Source organism: Zalophus californianus, chromosome 10 (assembly GCF_009762305.2).
Source record: "Zalophus californianus isolate mZalCal1 chromosome 10, mZalCal1.pri.v2, whole genome shotgun sequence".
In the NCBI taxonomy this organism is placed as follows: Eukaryota; Metazoa; Chordata; class Mammalia; order Carnivora; family Otariidae; genus Zalophus; species Zalophus californianus.
This window is the reverse complement of record NC_045604.1, coordinates 113,346,377-113,364,910: the sequence shown is the minus strand read 5'-3', so window position 1 is coordinate 113,364,910 and position 18,534 is coordinate 113,346,377. Positions and strand designations below refer to the sequence as shown.

Here is an 18,534-nt window from a genome sequence, read left to right as displayed (position 1 = left end):
ACGTTCAAACCTGATGCAGCCACGGCCCCTCGAGGCATCCCAGCTCCATCGTCGAGGCAGAAGGAAACCTTATCTCAGCTGATAGGAAGGTCGATCCTGGTGCCTGGACTGGGACCCAGGTGTAATGAGGGTCCTCGGCTGTGATGGGGGGGCAGCAGCCTCTTGCCTCTGCAAGAAGGTCCTGAGCTGCTGGGGCTCCACATCCCACCGACCCGCAGGCCCCGCCACCCACTCGGGGGCCTCCGTGCTGCCTCTGCCCTCCTTGTAGCCTGCCCGAGCAGCTGACCTACGGTGCAGCCCATGCTGGGGGTGGGGCTGCGAGGCTGGCGCACCGCGGCCCACAACCCCAACAGGCCACTGCAGATCTGCTCCGGGCCCCTCACTTCCCCCCGCCCTGGTGGCCTGGCAGCGCTGAGACCCGTATCTGTCACACAGCACACCAGCCACTGTCCACGTGCGCACTGTGGTGTGGGGACTGCAACAGACACCACGGGCAGTGTGGCCACGGAGCGTGGCACAGAGCGTGGTCTGCATTCCAGCTTGGTACTTTCCAGTCCCCAGCTCTGAGCCGCTGGAGTCCTTTCTGTAATGTGGGGCAGTCACACGTTCCTGTCCCAGTTTAGGGGAGAGCAGGGGGGGGCCCCCTCGAGGAGAACTGCCGCTCATAGGAGCTCTCCGACCCCTGCTGGCCTCAGCAGCGTGGCCCAGCTTGGCTGGAAAACGGGGTCCCAGCCACCCCTGGTGGAGCCTCATTCCCACAGGATCGCCCCGTGTGGCAACAGGCACAGCTCGCAGCCTCCTGCCAGGAGGATGGTCCTGTCTGCTGGGCAGATGCGGGGGACCCTGTGCACAAGGAGAGAGCATGTCTCCCTGCCCTCAGCCCAGCGAGGGGCTGCAGCCCACACCATGGGCAGCCTGGTGCGAGGCCTCAGGAGGAGAGAATGCTGGGCACCTCTGTTCTGGGCTGTGACATCCCACAGGCACCCAGGGCCACTCCTGGGGCTCCTGCAGGGTGCAGAGGCCACCACTGACATTCCACGTGCACACACACGGCACGGCTCCATCTGGACGTCACCTACCACTGTCAGGCACAGGGACAGCGGTACTGGGCGGTCTCGGGAGCCCACGCGGGCTGGAGGCGAGGCCGGAAGCGAGGACAGGCTGCCGACCAGCACATGGACAGGATCCCCGGGCTGGCCTCTAGGTAATGGGGGTAGTCCGGACAGGGCCGTCGCCCTTGAGGTGACAACCAGGGATCTGGGCACTCCACACAGTGGAGCAAAGACTGGGCCCCCAGCCCTCCCTCTTGCCTTCCACACAGGGTCAACATGGACAGCGGCCACAGGCACCGTAGGCCTCCTGGCCCATCCTTACTGCCGGCCCGCCCCAGACTCCATCTGTGACCTGCTGTACAGCCTGAGATCCACTCTGTGGCTGGCACCTACCTGGCCAGTCTACCTGCTCCTGTCTCCAGTGCTGACCCGTGACCCTGCCTGGGAGTGCGTCAGCTGGGCGCGCAGGGGGGTGCGTCAGGGGGGCATGCAGGGGGTCGCGCCAGAGGGGGCGCGAAGGGGGGCACGCAGGGGGGTGCGTCAGCCGGGCGTGCAGGGGAGCACGAATGAGCGCCGGCTCTCAGAGTGGCGCGGTGGCGGCATCAGCTCTGACCTCAGAGGACGCTGGCGGCATCGACAGCACTGAGCCCCGGCACCAGACAGGCCTCGCTGACTGGAGAAACGTGCGCTGGGATAAGAAGTGCGCCAACCCGAGAAGGGTCCTGGTTGGTGACGGTGAGCAGGGCGCACCCCTCCACACCCATGACTCGCAGCTGGGCCACCCCCGCCTCTGCCAGGGACATGGGGGCCTGGGACTTCTTCCCGGCACCTGCTAAGTTTGGGGAAGCCAGGAGGGCTGTGCCAGCCACCCGGTCCCACCAGATATGGATCCCCAGCCCGGTCCCCGGGCCCCAATCCTAGCCCTTCTGCTGGGAACTGCCCAAGTGACACCAACGTTGGGGACTGGACTCCCTAGGGGGCGCTGGTTCCGGCACAGCCCCACTGTGCCCAGTAGCCAAGAGCGCAGGGGAGACCGAAGGGCCCAGGTGGCACAGAACCACGCGTCCTTATGGCTGATGACCAGGGCCAGGGGATGGGGACTCCTGACTGCGGTCCAGGCCGCCGCTCTCCGGCCAGCCGCTCCCAGGGGGCAGCGAAGGAGGAGTGGGGCAGAGAGATCGCTGAGAGCCCGGGCACAGCCCTCTTCCCAGCCAGCAGGCGGGCTTCCGGAGAATTCCTGCCCCCAGCGCAGCCAGGGCAGGGCCTTCCAGCGCTCTGCAGGTGGGGGTTCAAGAGCCAGCGGGCAGCTGTCCGCCCAGGAGCACTCTGTCCTCCTCACTGAGTCCGTCCAGTGACGCGCCCAGGGGGGCAGCCCAGCAGCCTAGCGCGGTGTCCGGATTTGGTTCAACAGTGTACAGGACGCCGGTGGAGGGCTCGGTGAGCCAGCACCCCACACCCGCCAGGAGGGCCGTCCTCGGCACCCCCGCTGGTGGGGCTGGAAACGGCGTGGCTGCTATGTGTCCGCAGCTCCTCCCACACCAGAGTCACCAGCGAGCCCGTGTGCCCGAGACAAAAGAAACTGCGTCCACACAGAATCCCGCACATAGACGTGCACCACAGTAACAGCCCCAACGGCCACGTGGCTGAAACAACCCCAATGCCCAGCAACGGGCGCACGGACAAACAAAACGTGGTGCGCACACACTGTGCGCAGCATTTAGCTGTGAGGGGAGAGGAAATTGTGGCACGCGCTGCCATGTGCACGAACCTCCAAACAGTACACTGCGTGGAAGAAGCAGGCCATGAGAGGCTGCGTGGTGAATGAGTCCCTTTGCAGGAAATGTCCCGAATGGGCATGTCCTTGGAGACATGAGGTGGATGAGGGGTCCCCTGGAGCTGGGGCGGGGGGCTGCTCTCTGCAGTGACAAGGGCGTTCCGAACTGGCTGTGTGGTGGCTGCATGTAAACCATTCTCCAAAAACGGTATGGGAGGAGGGAAACCGTGCGTCCACGGCGGGCTTCCCAGGCTGACCCCGCTCTGGGCTGCTAAGGCTCCTGGCCTCAAGTGAGTACCGATCGGAGAAAGGAGGGACCCACTTCCCAGGGAGGAGGACCAGGCGTGGCGACCGGCTGGGGCACATGCCGCCCCCTCCCAACAAGTTTCTTGGCAAACAGAAGCCAGTGGTCTCACAGGGGCCTCGTTTTTCCTGGAGCTTCTAGAAAGTCTCCTACACAGCTGTTAGCAATGTATCCTCTAGCCACTGCCCGCTTGTAACGACAGGGTGAAACGGGCCGCGGGCAGTCCGAGGGCTCCGGCCGAGGCTGCGGTGACCGCGCTCTGCTCCCCCGGCACGGCCAACTCCTCAAGCCCAGGATGGCGGCTCTCCCCTCCCTCACACCACCGGAGGCGCTGGGTCTGTGGGGACACCACTGGAGGTGGCGCTACAGGCCCCGGGGTCCCTGTGGTCCCAAGAGCCAGATGGGTCCTAGGTCAGCTGAGCCTGCAGCCCGTGTCCCTCCCTGCAGAGACCCCCTGGGACACTGGCCGGGCCCCGCGGGAGAGGCTCGTCTTACCCACAGAGGTAGTCCAGGGCCAGCTGGGCCCCGGAGCGCTTGGCGGGCAGGCTCTGGGCTGCTCCTGACTCCCGCAGCCACTTCCTCTCCTCTTTCCTCCGCTCCTTCTTCAGCTTCCTCTCCAGGACCCTCTTCTCTTCCGGGGTCAGTGCGGGCAGCTGGGGGGCCGTCTCCTGCCTGGCCCCCAACACTGCTTCTCCCTGCAAGCCAAGGGAAAATCGGCCTGTGAGGATGTCCCGCAGCATCCTGGACCCCCGCTCTCGGAAGCTGACCCCTCCAGGTGGGTGGGCTGTTCCACACCCTGTGCTGGGCTCCCCAGCAGCCCCTCACCGCCAGTAACTGGGGACGGGGCTGTTCAGTGTCTTGCTCTCCCAGGGACCCAGGAGACCCAGCGCCAGGTGGGATTGTCTCACCCCAGGACGGGTCAAAGTTGACAGACTTCAGCCCTGTTTCCTGACCCTGCACCTGTGCTCAGCACCGCGGACAAGGATTTCTGGGCCTTGACGAGGGCCCCACCCCCTGAGGCCCTGCAGGAGACCCGCCCGTCCCCCCTCCCCTCCCTGTCCTCACCGCTGTCTGCAGGCCCCCAAGCCCGCCCCGCAGTGGGATGTGAGGTCCGGGTGCACAGAGGCTGGGCTGAGAGCGCACACTTCTTGCAGGGGCTGAGGACAGCGGGGGGCAGTCTTCCCGCCACAAAGATCCACTGAGGCCCTTCTGCTTTTTGCACAAACCCCTCCGGAGGAGAGCAGGCGGCTCAGCGGCTGGGGGGCATGGTGCTGGTGGCCTCTCGTCCGCCCCCCATCGGGCTGTGACCTCCTGACACCACCTCTTTCCCAAAGTACAGTGCCCCCCTCCCCCCCACTGTCACAGCAGGTAGAGGGTGACGACCCCAGCAGCTGCACACGCTTCCGCCTGCCTGCAAAACCTGGACCGCCAGCGCTGCTCACGGGATTCCAGCCAGGGACCCCGCCACCGCCCCCAACGCCTCCAGGAAGGGCGAGCACGCTGCCCCGGGCGCGTCCAGCGTTTGTAGCACACCCCCCTCCCTTCAGGCCTCCCCAGAGGCCACACAGGCCCCCTCATGAAGTGCCAGTGCCTTGACAACCTTTGTGTTCCCACTCAACCCCAGGTCCTTCCGGAACCTTCTAAAACAAAAGAGCAGCTCCTCCCTCTGCCTCCTTAAAACCAAATGAATTTACCAGCAGTGGGGCTTCAGGGCTGCCCCAGGGAGACTCCAGCAGCCTCAACGCCACACGCGGACACGCACGCAGACGCGGACACGCACGCAGACGCGAGGACGCGCACGCGGGCACACGCGGACGCGCACGCAGACACGGACACGCACGCAGACATGGACACGCACGCAGACACGGACACACACGCAGACATGGACACGCACGCAGACACGCGCGGACACGCACGCAGACACGGACACGCACAAAGACACGGACACGCACGCAGACACGGACACACACGCAGACATGGACACGCACGCAGACACGCGCGGACACGCACGCAGACACGGACACGCACAAAGACACGGACACGCACGCAGACACGGACACGCACGCAGACACGGACACACACGCAGACATGGACACGCACGCAGACACGCGCGGACACGCACGCAGACACGGACACGCACAAAGACACGGACACGCACGCAGACACGGACACGCACGCAGACACGGACACACACGCAGACATGGACACGCACGCAGACACGCGCGGACACGCACGCAGACACGGACACGCACGCAGACACACGCGGACGCGCACACAGATACAGACATGCGCGGACACGCACGGAGATGCGAGGACGCGCACGCGCACGCAGACGCGAGGACGCGCACGCAGACACACGCGGACGCGCGCAGACACGCACGCACAGACAGACGCATACACACAGACGCACATGGACACACATAGAGACAGACACAGACACACGTGCACACACGCACTGATGTGCACTGACACACATGCAGACACACAGACACTCGCACGCAGGGCTCACAGACACGGCCCCAGGAGCCCAGCACCCCAGCGACCAGAGGGCGTCTGGTTTTCAGGTGGGGTTTCCTGAGGTCGAGGGCACAGCAGTCTGAGGACCGGGACGTGGGCGTCCACGGGGAGTCTCCCTCCGGGCTCCCTGCTCCGACAGTGCTGGGCCCAAGGCGGCTCATGGGGCGGGCAGCACAGAAAGTCTGGCAAACAAGCTTCGGTGCAGACCGGCCTCTGGCCCCTCGCCCCCCCTCCCCCCGAGACCACGCAGGCAGCACGGCAGTGGCCACCCGGGGCCGAAGTCTTGGGACAAGGTCAGGGCCCTAGCAGCGCTGGGCCGAGGACGTGTCGACACCGACCCCGGGGGACCTGGGAGGGGCAGGGAGGGCAGGAAGCACCCTTCACGGTGCCAGGTGTCACCAGGATGGGGCCTCTGCCCCCTGCCCCGCTGACCCTGTGCTGTACAGAGGCTGCCCCTGGGGCTGGAGGAGGCTGACGCACAACACACGGACTCCCTCTGAGGGCCCGGTGCCCACGGAGGGGCCAGCAGGCAGGCGGCGGGAACCCGAACGCCGCGTTGCCTGCACAGCCTGGGGTGACGCCCGGCATGAAGGGCCCCTGTCTGGTATTAGGCACGCAAACCCAGGAAGGACACACACAGCTTCTTTCTCTCTCTGGCCAGCAGTCACCCTGGTGTGGCAGTGGCTGCAGCCCGCGCTCCGTGTCCTCAGGAAGCGAAGTGTGCCTCCAGAGTTGTTCCGAGGGCCAGGACGCCTGCCCCTGACTGCGCCAGGGGCCAGCCAGGGACACTGAGGGTTCCAGACCCACCGACGCCCACACCCGGGCCACGGCCCGAGCCGAAAGGCCTCTCCAGAGAAGCTGGGAACAGAGAACGACAGGTGGAACCTCCTGAGTTTTAAATGCCGGCAGTTCCAATTAAACAATGCAGTCTGTGGGCAAAACCAACCACTGTGTGTGAAGGACCCCTGAGCCCAAGACCGAAGCTCCACCTGCTATAGGCCAGCCTTCCTTTCCCTAAACTCTGACAGGCCTGCAGGCATCCGCATCTGCCCTTTCTGGTTCTCTTCCAAGGAAAGGGGCCGCCGAGGAAAGTAGCCAGAGCCCCTCTCCCACAGCTACTTCTGGGAAGGGAGACAGAGTGACGGACCATTGCCCCTCCCTCAGCTGTGGTCCTTGCCCGGAGGGGGGTAGCACACGAACCCAAGCAACCATCTGTGGAAAACACAACAGTCCCGGGCATTGCTTGAAGATCAAGAAGCGGAGCCCAGGTGTGCAGGGCTGTGACGTGGCAGGGGCAGGGGCCATGGGCCAGCTGTGGGCCTCACCTGGTCCCTTTGCTCCGGGTGCCCTGACCGTTCTGGCCTGGCCGGGGACGCCCCCATTGCTGCTACCATCACGTGAGGGCACGGGGCTGCAGGGGCAGAGAGGTGTCTCAGCCGCAGTGGGGCTGGGATGGCAGACAGCAGGACAGGGCCTGGCTGGACCCAGGGACCTCCCAGCACGGGGTGAGGGCCGTGGGGGCCTACCCGGGACCCTCCTGCTTCCTGTGTCCCGTAGCCTCGCTGGCGCAGTGGGAGGCCGGCGCCAACGCCACGGGAAGCAAAACACTTCTAAAGCACAGCGTCCGCGAGCTTCGTCCGTGAGCTTCGGCGACACCACCGTCCCAGGAGGTGGAGCTGAATACAATTTTCTTTGGATCGAGAATGAACTTTCTCCAGTTGCCACTGATCTGATAACCCTCCGCAGAACTAGGTTATAATTAGCAAATAACAGTTTGGACATGCCTGCCCCCGCCACCGAAGCCTCCCAAAGCGAAGCTACTCGGGTTTAAGGTTGCCCAGGGGCTTGTGAACAGCCTACGTAAACACAAATCTGAAAAGGAGTGCAGGAGTCCAGTAATGGAAGCCGTTGGAGCCCCTTCTGGGGATGCAACTTTCAGGGGAAGGAGGGGTCTTCAGAGAGCGACACGGTGGGGAGGGGCAGCACCCCCAGCCCCTGCAGGCCCAGCCCACTCTCCAGGGGCAGCATGGGGTGGCAGCAGATCGCAGCTGTGAACACGACCCTTTTCCAAAACACAGACTCAGCCGGCCGCGTGGGGCTCAGCTGCCATCACCCACATGTGCTGCCTGTTTGCTTGTCACAAACATGTGGAGTTGATAGCTTGTGGTCTCAGTGCAAGCACACAGCTCTATGAAGATGGATTACCGGGCGGCAGCGCAGCCATGGTCTCTGGTCTTCTAGATTGGACAGCATACAAAATCTCCTAATACGGGAAATCCAACTTTCAGCAACACATTCTCTTAGTTAGACGTGTCCTGGGCTGCATTTCAAAAGGCACAAAAACAATTCAACGTGCATGGAAAACTTTGGGCAGGACAAACGGACCTGCCGTAGCTGCCGCAGGGGTGGGGGGAGGGGAGGGACAGACAGGCGGGTGTGGCCGAGGGACCTTGAATTTCGTCTGTGCCGTCTCCATGTTTCTCAACGTAAATGTTTTTGTGTACAATAGTAAGTCATGTAGCGCTCATGTGATTAGAAACACATTTAAAAATTAAATCCGTACCAGCTTCGAGGGCAACGAAAACACTGACTACATGCATCAAATGTACGGAAAAGAAACGAAATCAAAAAACCCCACAGACTGGAGAGTGGAGTCAATTAACCAAAGGAAATACAGGGGGACTTCTGATAGAAAAGTTGACTGTGTTTGAGAAAATACAAGTGCGTGAAATCAACAACCGTTTTCTTTTACCCTGATAACTCCTGGCTGACACAGGGAGAAACGGCACTACTTGGATTTGGGAAGGTTGCCACAGGCTTCACCCGGGCAGAAAAACCCTCAGACAAGATCTGCAGGAAGTAGGCTCTAAGGAGAACAGGCTCAGCACTTCTTTGGACCCAGGAAAGGAGGCTTTCTGGGCGCTGGACTCGGTCACAGATCAGGGGCTCCCCTGCAGACACCCAAGGCCCAAACAAGAGAACCCGCAAAAGTGAGCACCCACCATCGTTCCCCAGGAAGGGGACACAGGAGAGGAAGCCAGAGGGAGGACCTGCAGGTTCGAGCCACAGTGTGGGCAGATGGGGCGGATACCCAGCGAGATTTTTCTCTCCCTCTGGCGAATACCCAACCTCACAAAGGGAGGGTCACATGTACTGTTGGCGCTGGGCCCGTCTTCCTTCACCCCGGGCTCTCCTGCACAGAGAACCACACAAACGGGACCCCCGGGGGGCTGCCATGCCCACACCGGCCACTGGAGGCCAGGCACTCCTGGCCCCGCACCTTTGGCTCGTTTCTGTGACGGGAACCTACCAAAACCTCTGGTGGGCACTGGGGTCAGGCCTGTGGGGTGGGAAGGGTGCTTGACCATTCCTCCAGGGCTGTGCTGAGGCTCCTGGGGCCATGTCTCCAAATCAGCTTCCTGTGCCTAATATGTCTGCCACTCTGCTTTTGGGGGGATCCAGTCTAAGACAGCCTCTGATGGGAAAGAGTGGCTGCATGCACCTGCTTCTCGGTCCAGCACCCCTGACGTAAGGCCGCACACAGCAGCTGGGACCTCAGGCTGGACGGGGTCTCACCCCTGTTCCAGTCCCTCAGAACCCTCAATCTGTCCCCAGCCAGCTCATCCCCTGTGCCCAGTACGGCAGCCCAGTGACGCAGTGGGGTCCCAGGGCCTGGGGAGCAGGCAGCCTTTGGGGTGGGGGCAGCTATGGGGTCTTGAGAAATCATCTGGAAGGACAGCAGTGCCCACCATGTGTCCCCAGCCCCAGACATGGCCTGGCCAGAGCCCTTGTCCAAGGCTTCCCCGGTCCTCCTGAGCCTTAGAGGAGGGGCAGAGTGGGCCACTGCAGGCAGGGGAAGCTGCCGGCACGTGTGGTCCTTGTAGGCACAACAGCGGGGTGACATCACCTCTGGCGCATGATCAACTCCAAGATCCAGGGAGGGATGCGGGAGTCTCAGGTCCGGGACCGGGAGCTCGGGCCACCAGGAGGCACAGAGGTTCAGGGAGGGATGCGGGAGTCTCAGGTCCGGGACCAGGAGCTCGGGCCACCAGGAGGCACAGAGGGCTGCCATCCTGCACGCGACTCAATAGCCGGCTTCCACATCTGGCAGCTGATGTTAGGGTGCCCTGTTCCCACTCATGCTGGGGGATTCCAGGTCACAACAGACCTTCCTTCTCTGCAGGCTCGAGGAGCAGAGCCTTTGTCTAAGAAAGGAAGACCCAGGAGGCAGGGAGGACCCCATGTGGACTCGAGGGACAGGGGCTGTGACCACCCCGTCTGCCGGGACACCCTCCTTCCCTGGCAGGCGCACGCCCTCGGGCACAGGGTCACGGCTGCGCACCTGCCAGGTGTGGGGGGCAGCAGGCAGAGCGCGGTGTGGTGAAGGGCACAGGGAGAGGAGACCCCCTGGCTGTACGGCCAGCAGCTCTAAACACCTGTGACCTTGACCCACTATGTGAAACCGTTCAGGGCCAAGCAGGGACGGGACCGAGGGCTGCCCACAGCACCACGCGTGCCTGGAGGTGCCATCTCTCCGCAGTCTCCCTTCGGGGTGGCCCTGAGGACGTACCTGGGTAAGGTGTCCCCGAAGGCTGTGGCTTCCCCCTGTAGAGAGGGGCACACTGTGGGCTGGGGGCACGTGGAAGCTGATCCCCCCAGAGGAGACAGGCAAATGCAGGTGGGGTCCTTGGGCTCTCTGCCTGCTCTGGGGCTGCTGTGCGGGGGCAGAGCCACGAAGTCACCCCCACAAGTACCTGAAGACCTAAAACATGCGGCTGATACCCTGCCATGTTTACGGTTCCCGAGAGACAGCACAGACCCGTCTGCAGTGGGGGCCCAACTTCAGCCCGGACCCCTGTGGACCTCGTCTCACTCGTGTGTTCTTGGGGCCATCTGGACACGCTGGGGGCACAGCGTCTGCTTTGCTGTAACCCTCCTGTGGGGCCTGGGGCCTGCGTGGGCACCCGTGCTGGCTGACACGGGCTTGGGGGCATCTCGAGCCACAGAATGAGTGGTCTCACCGTGGACACGGGCGATGGACGTCCTCTGCTGTCTGGGTCAGGGCACACAGGACACCAATCTCGCAGGAGGTCTGTTTGGCACCTTTGTGCCGGCTCGTTCTGGTGAAACCACAGCAGGGACAGTATGCGCTTATGAGGCGCGAAGCCCACAGGAGTCTGCTCAATGTGCCACCTTCCTTCTTCTGGGGCCCCCTCTGCACTCTGACCGTGGCGTCAGGCCCTTGGGGTGAGGCTTTCCGCTGGTTCTGTGTGGCTTTATGGGCAGACAGCCCTGCGGAACCCTCTGCTCGGGCAGCGTGGCGGGTGCTGGAGACTTGGGGTGACATGAACCGTCACGGTGTGAATGAAGACTACCCATTCCAGACCGAGCTGACCACAGAAACCGGCCCACACAGACCCGCACTCGCACCTGCAGCCACCCCCAGAGCAGCAGACTGTGTGAGGGGCATCACATGCCACAGTGCAGCGGACCCCTGGCATCGTCCCCCACCCCTTCCTCTGGAAACTGGGTCATCCAGGGGCAGCGTCTGTGGGGTCAGCTGATGTGACCCCTCCCGCGGACCTCGCACCAGTGTCCGGTTTGGGACGGACTGTCCAGTGTGGGCTTTCTGCCAAATGAGAGACTCAGGGGGAGGGGTCTGACATATACACAGGCAGTGCAGCCCAGGGTGACGTGGGCTGTGACATGGACGCTGGCCATGCCCTGCTCGCTGGGTGCCTCGTCACTAGTCTGCCCCTGCTCCCGAGCACGGCAGCTGCCCTGGTTAAACGTGGATTGCTCTGAGCCTCAGGGCCCGAGGAGAGGCCCCTGTGCTCAGCACCGCCCCAGCCCCAGCCCCAGGCATGCAGCCATGGTCTCCAGCCCTCGTTCGGGCTCCACGAGGGTCGACAGCAGCCCTCTGTGTCCCAGAGAAAGGCGCCTTGTCTTTCCCAGACCCAGGAGCAACGATCAAGTGCACCTCTTTACACAGGGAGCTGGGAGGGAAGGGGGCCCCGTCGCGTGGGAGGAGGAGCGGCTGGTCCAGGCTGGGGCACAGAGGCGGCCAGAGCCCAGGATGGGCCAGGAGCTGCTCAAGTCCACTCCCCACAGGTCGCTGTGGTCCTGCCACCAGCTGCAGAGGAGAGTCGGGACAAACCAGCCATCCTCCGGAATTCCCCACTTGGAAAGCAGGAGACACTAGTCTCAATGCTTACGAGGTTTTGTAAAGCAAGGGAAATTGATTTTCCTCCCTGAGATCGTGTGTGGAAATCCAAAATTCGATCAGCATTGGAGCAGCTTTGGGGGAGGGGGTGAGGGCTTCTCCCTAGGCTCTGCAACCTTCTCTCTGCTTGTCTACATGGTGGAATAATGCCTTCTGACATTTGGTGGCCACATTTTCTTTTTCTTTTTTTTTTTAACGTTTCTTTTTTTTTTTTTAAAGATTTATTTATTTATTTGAGAGACAGAATGAGAGAGGGGAGGGTCAGAGGGAGAAGCAGACTCCCCGCCGAGCAGGGAGCCCGATGCGGGACTCGATCCCGGGACTCCAGGATCATGACCTGAGCTGAAGGCAGTGGCTTAACCGACTGAGCCACCCAGGCGCCCCACATTTTATTTTTCAAAATGTGGTGAAAGGAAAAATAACTCCAGCAGGAGAAAAAGAACCTAGAACGTAGCCAAATTTAAAACCCCCCCAACTCTTCGCTACGGGCCGTTCTCGACGGTCCCCCAGGCCAGACACTGAAATGTGCGCACACCCCTTTGCTCTCCCCACAACTCCACCAGGCAGGGGGCTCGGGCCCCTGGGACTCACAGCCCGGGCCTGGGCAGGTGCCATCCAAGGCAGAAAGTGGGAGCTCAGGCCTGCAGGGGTCCAGCGCCACGGAGACAGAGACGTCCTCCCTAGAGCGCAGAAGCAATACGAAGGTGGTAATGGAATTCTGCGACCTTGTTTTCCATGCTAAGTCTCTGCGTTCGCTGTGGGCTGTACGCTCAGAGCACATCTCTGTCTGGACGGGGCCACATCTCCAGGGCTCCCACATGGCCACCCCCAGGTCTGGCCCAGGGCAGCCGGCAGTGACACGTGACAGGACGGGTCTCCCCAGGCTCCCAGTGCGGCTGGGCCCAGCGCCCTCACCTGCGGGCCAGCCTGAAGGCTTCCTCTCCAAAGGCACCGCACATACCCGGCCGCTACCCGCGCTGACATTTGCAGAGAACTCTGGGGTTTGACAGAGCTCATCTCCGTGAGCCCGCTCACAGAGGTCTTTACAGATGGGGAACAGCACACAGCGCTCAGAAGGTGCCCTGCCACCCAGAGGCCAGCCTGTGGCAGATCTGGAGGAGGGTGGTGAAGGGCAGAGATGTCCACCCAGCAGCCTGAGTTCCGGCTCCTGACCCACCCACCCAGGGCCAGTTCTCAGAGGGGGGCAGGGGCTGCGCCAAGAGCTGAGAAGGGCTGGGCCTTCCACCAGAAGGCCGGGCTTGGACTCTGCTCCAGTTCCTCTTAGGTTCAACTTTTATGAGCTGTCGACTTGGTACGGGCATCTAAAACCACAGGACTAGCTCCAGGCACACACACAAGCCTCCACCTGGCCCGTCGGCAGAGGAGTTGAGCCTGGAGCCATGTCCTGGCTCAGGACGAGCTTCCTCCGCAAGCTCCAGACAAGCTCTGGGCAGCGGTTCCCAGGACCGGTTGCTCATCAGGAGCTGGGGAGGGATCGGGGGCAAGGAAGGAAGAGTCTGAGGCTCAGAGGCTGCCCAACTGGGGTCCAACTGTGCCAACTGTGCACGTGAGCCCCTGCTCCCTATGAAACAGGAAACGTGCCCTGTGCCGACAGGCTGACATCTTACCGTGGCTTTGTGGGAAAAAGCCAGCCCACATGCACACACCGCTCACCACAGCTGGTGGCAGGAAGGGCAAGGCTAACCCGGGCCATAGCAGAGGCCACACTGGCTCCGGACAGACAGAAGCACAGTGCTCACTGCACAACTAAAGCTCCAGAGATCAGGACGCAGGCTGAGAGTGAAGACACCCCTCCAGCTGGGCCTCAGCGTGGCATCAGGGACAGGGGGCTGCTGGCACCTGTGCCCTGGGCCCGTGAGCGAGGGGCACGCTCAACCTCCAGGACAGCCCCCACTCCCACCATGGGGTCTGCAGCCTGGCTGGAGGAACTGGGAGGCTGGGCGAAGCTGGGGGCAGGGCCTGCGTTGGGGCCTGGGCTCTCCCTACGGGCTCCATCACCTCAGGCAGAGTGGCCTCACCTGTGGGCCAGGGACCCTCTGCCTCTCCCAGGACACGTGAGCCAACAGGGCACGCAGCAGGGGAGGTAGGTGCTGCCTCAATCGGGAGGGTCTGCCTCCCCGGGAGGAAAGAGATTCCCCGGATGGTGTCCGTGACGGACACTAACCCATCTCCCCAGCACCAGGAGTGCAGGCAAGGCCTGGGGACGGGGCAGGACGTACCTGAGCTCACCCAGCAGGCCAGTGACGGGGCACGGCCTGAGTCCCACCCACTCTCCGTGCTCACCACCAGGCCACCGCTCCCAAGAGGGGAGCACCCACTGGCTCCGGCAAAGCGGCTTGCAGGGTGCTGGTTCTCGCCTCCGGGAGCTCAGGAGTGTCCACCCCCCAGCCTTGGTTTCTTCCCACTGAGGAGACACCAGAACTGCCTGGGCCCAGGGGTCACGTCTCCTGCTCCAACCCTCCATCCACCTTCCCTTCCCGGGCACGTTCCTCGGCCCCAGTCACGTCTGTACCGTCCTCTGCACAGCGTCCTGCCTTCCCCAGACCTGCTCCTGCTTCAGGAGCGGGCACAGATCACGATCCAGAAGGGCACTCTCATCATTCCCATCGTGGTCCTGTGGGGTCGCCTGCTGAGGCCCCAGCCCCCACATGGAAGGGAAGGGGGGGCAGTCCCGGGTAAGAATGTCCCGCCCGGCCACCCCACCTCATGTGCAGCTGGCTCTCTGGCTTAGTCGGAAAAGCAGGTGACTCTTGATCTCGGGGTCATGAGTTCAAACCCCACACTGGGTGTAGAGATTACTAAAACAAAACAGAGAGGAGAGGCAAGCGGGCAGGCGCAGTGCTGCTGTGGGATCTGCTCCTCCCCGACCTCAACTGAAGACGCAGCTGCTGGGTTGGCTTAGGAGAGAGCCCAGAATTGCAATAAACCCTGAGTGGTTCCCGAGACCACTTCCGTGCAGCCTGTGCCCCAGGCAGGATATGTGAGAGCAAGACGCCCCCCTCCCGCCCAGGCTCACCCAGGTCCCAGTGGGCCTCTGAAAAGAGGGGTGGTGCAGACCAGCACACGTGGGCCCTGCTCAGCCAGGGAGCAGCAGGGAGAGCTCTCAAGGGAGGGCAAGCCACGTGCACGGTCTCGATGTTGGCACAGCAGGGACCAGGGTTGGGAGGGGCAGCACCTGAGCAGGGACTGACAGGCAGGGACCCTCCCCACCAATCTTTTCATCGTGGCGGCAGAACCAAACTACTGGAAATAGTTCTACGAAGTGTCAGAAGACAGTCTGGGGTCCAGGTATCCTTTCCTCACCTGGAAAGTGCAATCCGTGGCTGGAGGGGCTGCTTTGGCACGGGGCCTGAGGCTGGAGCCAGGAACACAGGGAGTGGGGTCAGGCCACTTCAGACAAGGGCTCCCCGAGAGCGGGACTTGTGCCGGGGAGCTCACCGACGTACCCTGGGCCATCCAACAGCGCTGTTACTTGCTGCCTGCCCAATTCCATACTTGCGTCCTCAACCACCTGTCACCTGGTAAAACCCATCAACTGACCACCCAACAGAGCGGGCACATTAGAACACCGCGCAGCAGAAACAACGGTCAAGGGCGAGCCCGAAGCGGGGGTCTGCTGTCAGGGACGCCCTCACACGGGGGCTGGGGTTTGGGGTGAAAGTGACCGTGACTGTGACCGTGGGGGGCAGGGGGCATGAGCCGGGGAGCCTCCTCCCCTTCCTCCTCTGCCCCTGAAGGCCTGGGCGGCAAGGGAGGCAGTCTCTACGGAGTCCTCCGTTTACGGATGTGGACAGAGCCCTGCCCGTGCCGCATCCGTGCGGCCCCCGCGCAGAGGACCCGTAATCACAGTCGCCTGTCCATGAACTGCCCAGAATGCTCCAAGCAGCGGCTTCCACACAGGAGGCCCACCAGAGCCACAGTGGGGTCTGCTGACTCTTCGAGCCTTGGCACCGTGAAGACAACTGTCCCAGAGTCCAGAGTTTGGGGGACAGAAGGGGCTCTGGAGACAGGGGTCTGGGGATCAGCAGAAAAAAGGAAGCTAGCTCCGGCTTGCAGGACTCCCCATGACAGAGCCCCTCTTCCTTCTGGTTCTGAACCTAGGAGTTCAGTGGGCAGGCAGGAAGCCCACGCCTCCATCTGTGGCACCGCTGGAAATTTTGTTCCAGTTCAAAGACTGAACCTCAATCAGACTCATTACCTCAGTTATGAAAATTCAGAAGGGTAACTTATGGTAACAAACTACCCTTTCCTTTTCTAGAAACAATGAACAACAATAAAAGGGAGTACTTCCTGTAATTTTTCAATACAGTGTTTTATTTTGAAATAAGCAAACGGGCATGCAGCTGTGAGAGGCAATACGGACCCCTCGCGTGCCCCCTTCCCGGGAGCCTCAGTGACACGCTTGCAGAACCAGGACCAACAGGCCTTTTCAGCCACCAGACACTCACAGCAACACCCAGGCGACTCGCTAGAGCCGATGAGATAAAATGTGCGGGGACGAACCGTCACATCCTTCTCAGGCTGATTTCCCCAAAGTCCCCCTTACCACCCTAAGATACCTGCCCAAGCTGACATGCAGAGTACAGTGAGTCCTCCGCTACCGCACACATGGGACAGTTTCCCCGTTTCATCTGTCTGCAGCATCCAGGCTGAAACGGCAACTTCAGAAAACATGCACGCGGACACTGGCGAAGCTGCTGCTTTGAGGCACCACAGAAGCAGCCAGGAGACAGGGGCCGCGGGGCCCTGCGCTCAGCGGGGGTCTCGGGCGGCGCTGAGTGGAGGCAGACGCGGGCTCTGGCCTCGAGGAGCTCACGGCCGGATGTAAGTGAGCTCCTGGAGGACAGGGAGAGCGGCGGCCAGAGCGGCTGTTCCAGGCAGCGGAGGCTCCTCACAGAGCACAGCTCCTGGATCCGGACGCCTGTGCAAGCGGTGGGGCCTGCGGACCCCTCTGAGGCGGCTTGCAAACGCAAGACGCGATACACAGGACACGCAGGGACACAGAGACCATTACCAGAACAGGCACCGTCTGCACAGGTCTGACAGACCGTGACCGGCGTGCAGCCGAGCACAGGTGAGGTCTCCACCCGCCACGTGCCAGGACGCACCTGTGCTCTCCACGGGTCCTGCCAATGCCACCGTGGTCTGCCGCCGACATTCACAGTGGAAGGAAATGCTAAATGTTAGCAGAGACAGTGAAAACAGTTATTTCTTTAAATTCCAGGTTCGAACTCTCTGAATTTGAGAGCCGGGATTAAGAATGTAACCCCAACTCGAGCCTGGCTCCCCAAGCCTGTAGGTCTGCCACCACACACCTTGGAGCCCTGGAACAGCCAGGCTCTTTCCCCACCCGCTTCTCCCCATCTAAATCCACCTGGCCTCGGAGAACAGGATGGAAGCCGCTGGACCCTCTTCCCAGAAACACACATGCAGGCACACACGTCAAAGAACAGACTTCAGGATCGCAAAGGAGCTCACCTCCTCAGTTTTCAGAGGAGATGAGGAATTAGAGGGGTGAAGTCTTGTCCACTGCTCTGGGGAGGGTCTTCCACACTGACATTCTTCAAACCCCAGGGCCTGGGCTGTTGGTGGGACCTGACTCCGTCTCAGCTTCTGGGCGTAGGGCTATGGGGCCACCTCCACTGCCGCACAGCGCACCTTCGTGCTGGGCAGGCCGTGGGCACCAGACAGCCCAGAGCCGGGAGACCAGTGCAGGTCATGAGCGCTGGGTGGCTCAGCTTTTCCTACCGCTTCTCTTAACCCCAGGATAGAAACGGGTGTTTTGTTAGAGACCAATATGCACTGCAAAGCCTGAAGACACGCAGGTATACAGATGTGGGTACAGGAGGCAGCCGAGATGACCAGCCCCACAAAACCTTTTTAATGGTCCCACAGAGCTTCAGCCTGAGATGGCTGTCAGGATGCCCCAACTCTCCCACGCTGTCCTGGGACCAGCTTATCGGGTCCTTGGGAGACAAGGTGGTCCCGAGCCAGCGAGGAGAGCTCCTCCGCCCAGCCCCACACCCGCAGTTTGACGCCCTGGGTGTCTGCACACACAGAGAACCCTGAGATGGGATCTTTACAAAGGTCAGATTAGGTTTCTGGAAACAAAGTCCTCTGATACTATAAGCCAATCCTTTTATTTAGAACACTTTTACCATTTCACAGCTGGTCTGTCCATCCATCCACGTCAGCATGTCCAGCCCTGTCCTTGGAGGGAACACTCTCTAGTGGAGGCAGACACATGGATGAACAGGAGGAGCAGAAAGGCTAGGGTCTGGGGGGATGAGGGGGGACAAATCTCCACGTTCCTGTGAGAGAGGGAAGGAGGTGTGAAGGAGGTGTGCATGTGGTGCCCACAGGGACTGGTGACCGATGGGGAGAGCCACCTGGCAGACATCGGTGACACCTTCCTCCTTTTACCTTATCAGCCAGTCCTGACTGGGAGACTCCAGCAAGCCGCCCCTCCCAGCAAGTGTGGTGGACGGCCCTGGCCAGGCACGGGTAAGTCAGCACCGTCAACGGAGGGTGCAGGGCCCGCGACCCGTTTTGGTTCAGTGTGGAACGTGGTCAGTCTCGGCACCACCTCTCCCAGAGCACCATCTGGGGCAGCCGTCCAGGGCAAAGCGCACGCCAGGCGCCT

At 62.1% G+C, this 18,534-nt stretch overlaps 1 protein-coding gene across 6 annotated transcripts in view; it reads right to left on the bottom strand.

Moving 5' to 3' along the window:
* C10H7orf50 (chromosome 10 C7orf50 homolog) overlaps positions 1-18,534 on the bottom strand; it is a 130,056-nt gene that overhangs the window by 9,255 nt on the left and 102,267 nt on the right. For all 6 annotated transcript variants that reach the window (XM_027610149.2, XM_027610154.1, XM_027610155.2 and 3 more), the window contains one exon: positions 3,626-3,825. In XM_027610149.2, the coding sequence (XP_027465950.1) occupies positions 3,626-3,825 (200 nt within the window). The remainder of the gene's footprint in view (positions 1-3,625; positions 3,826-18,534) is intronic.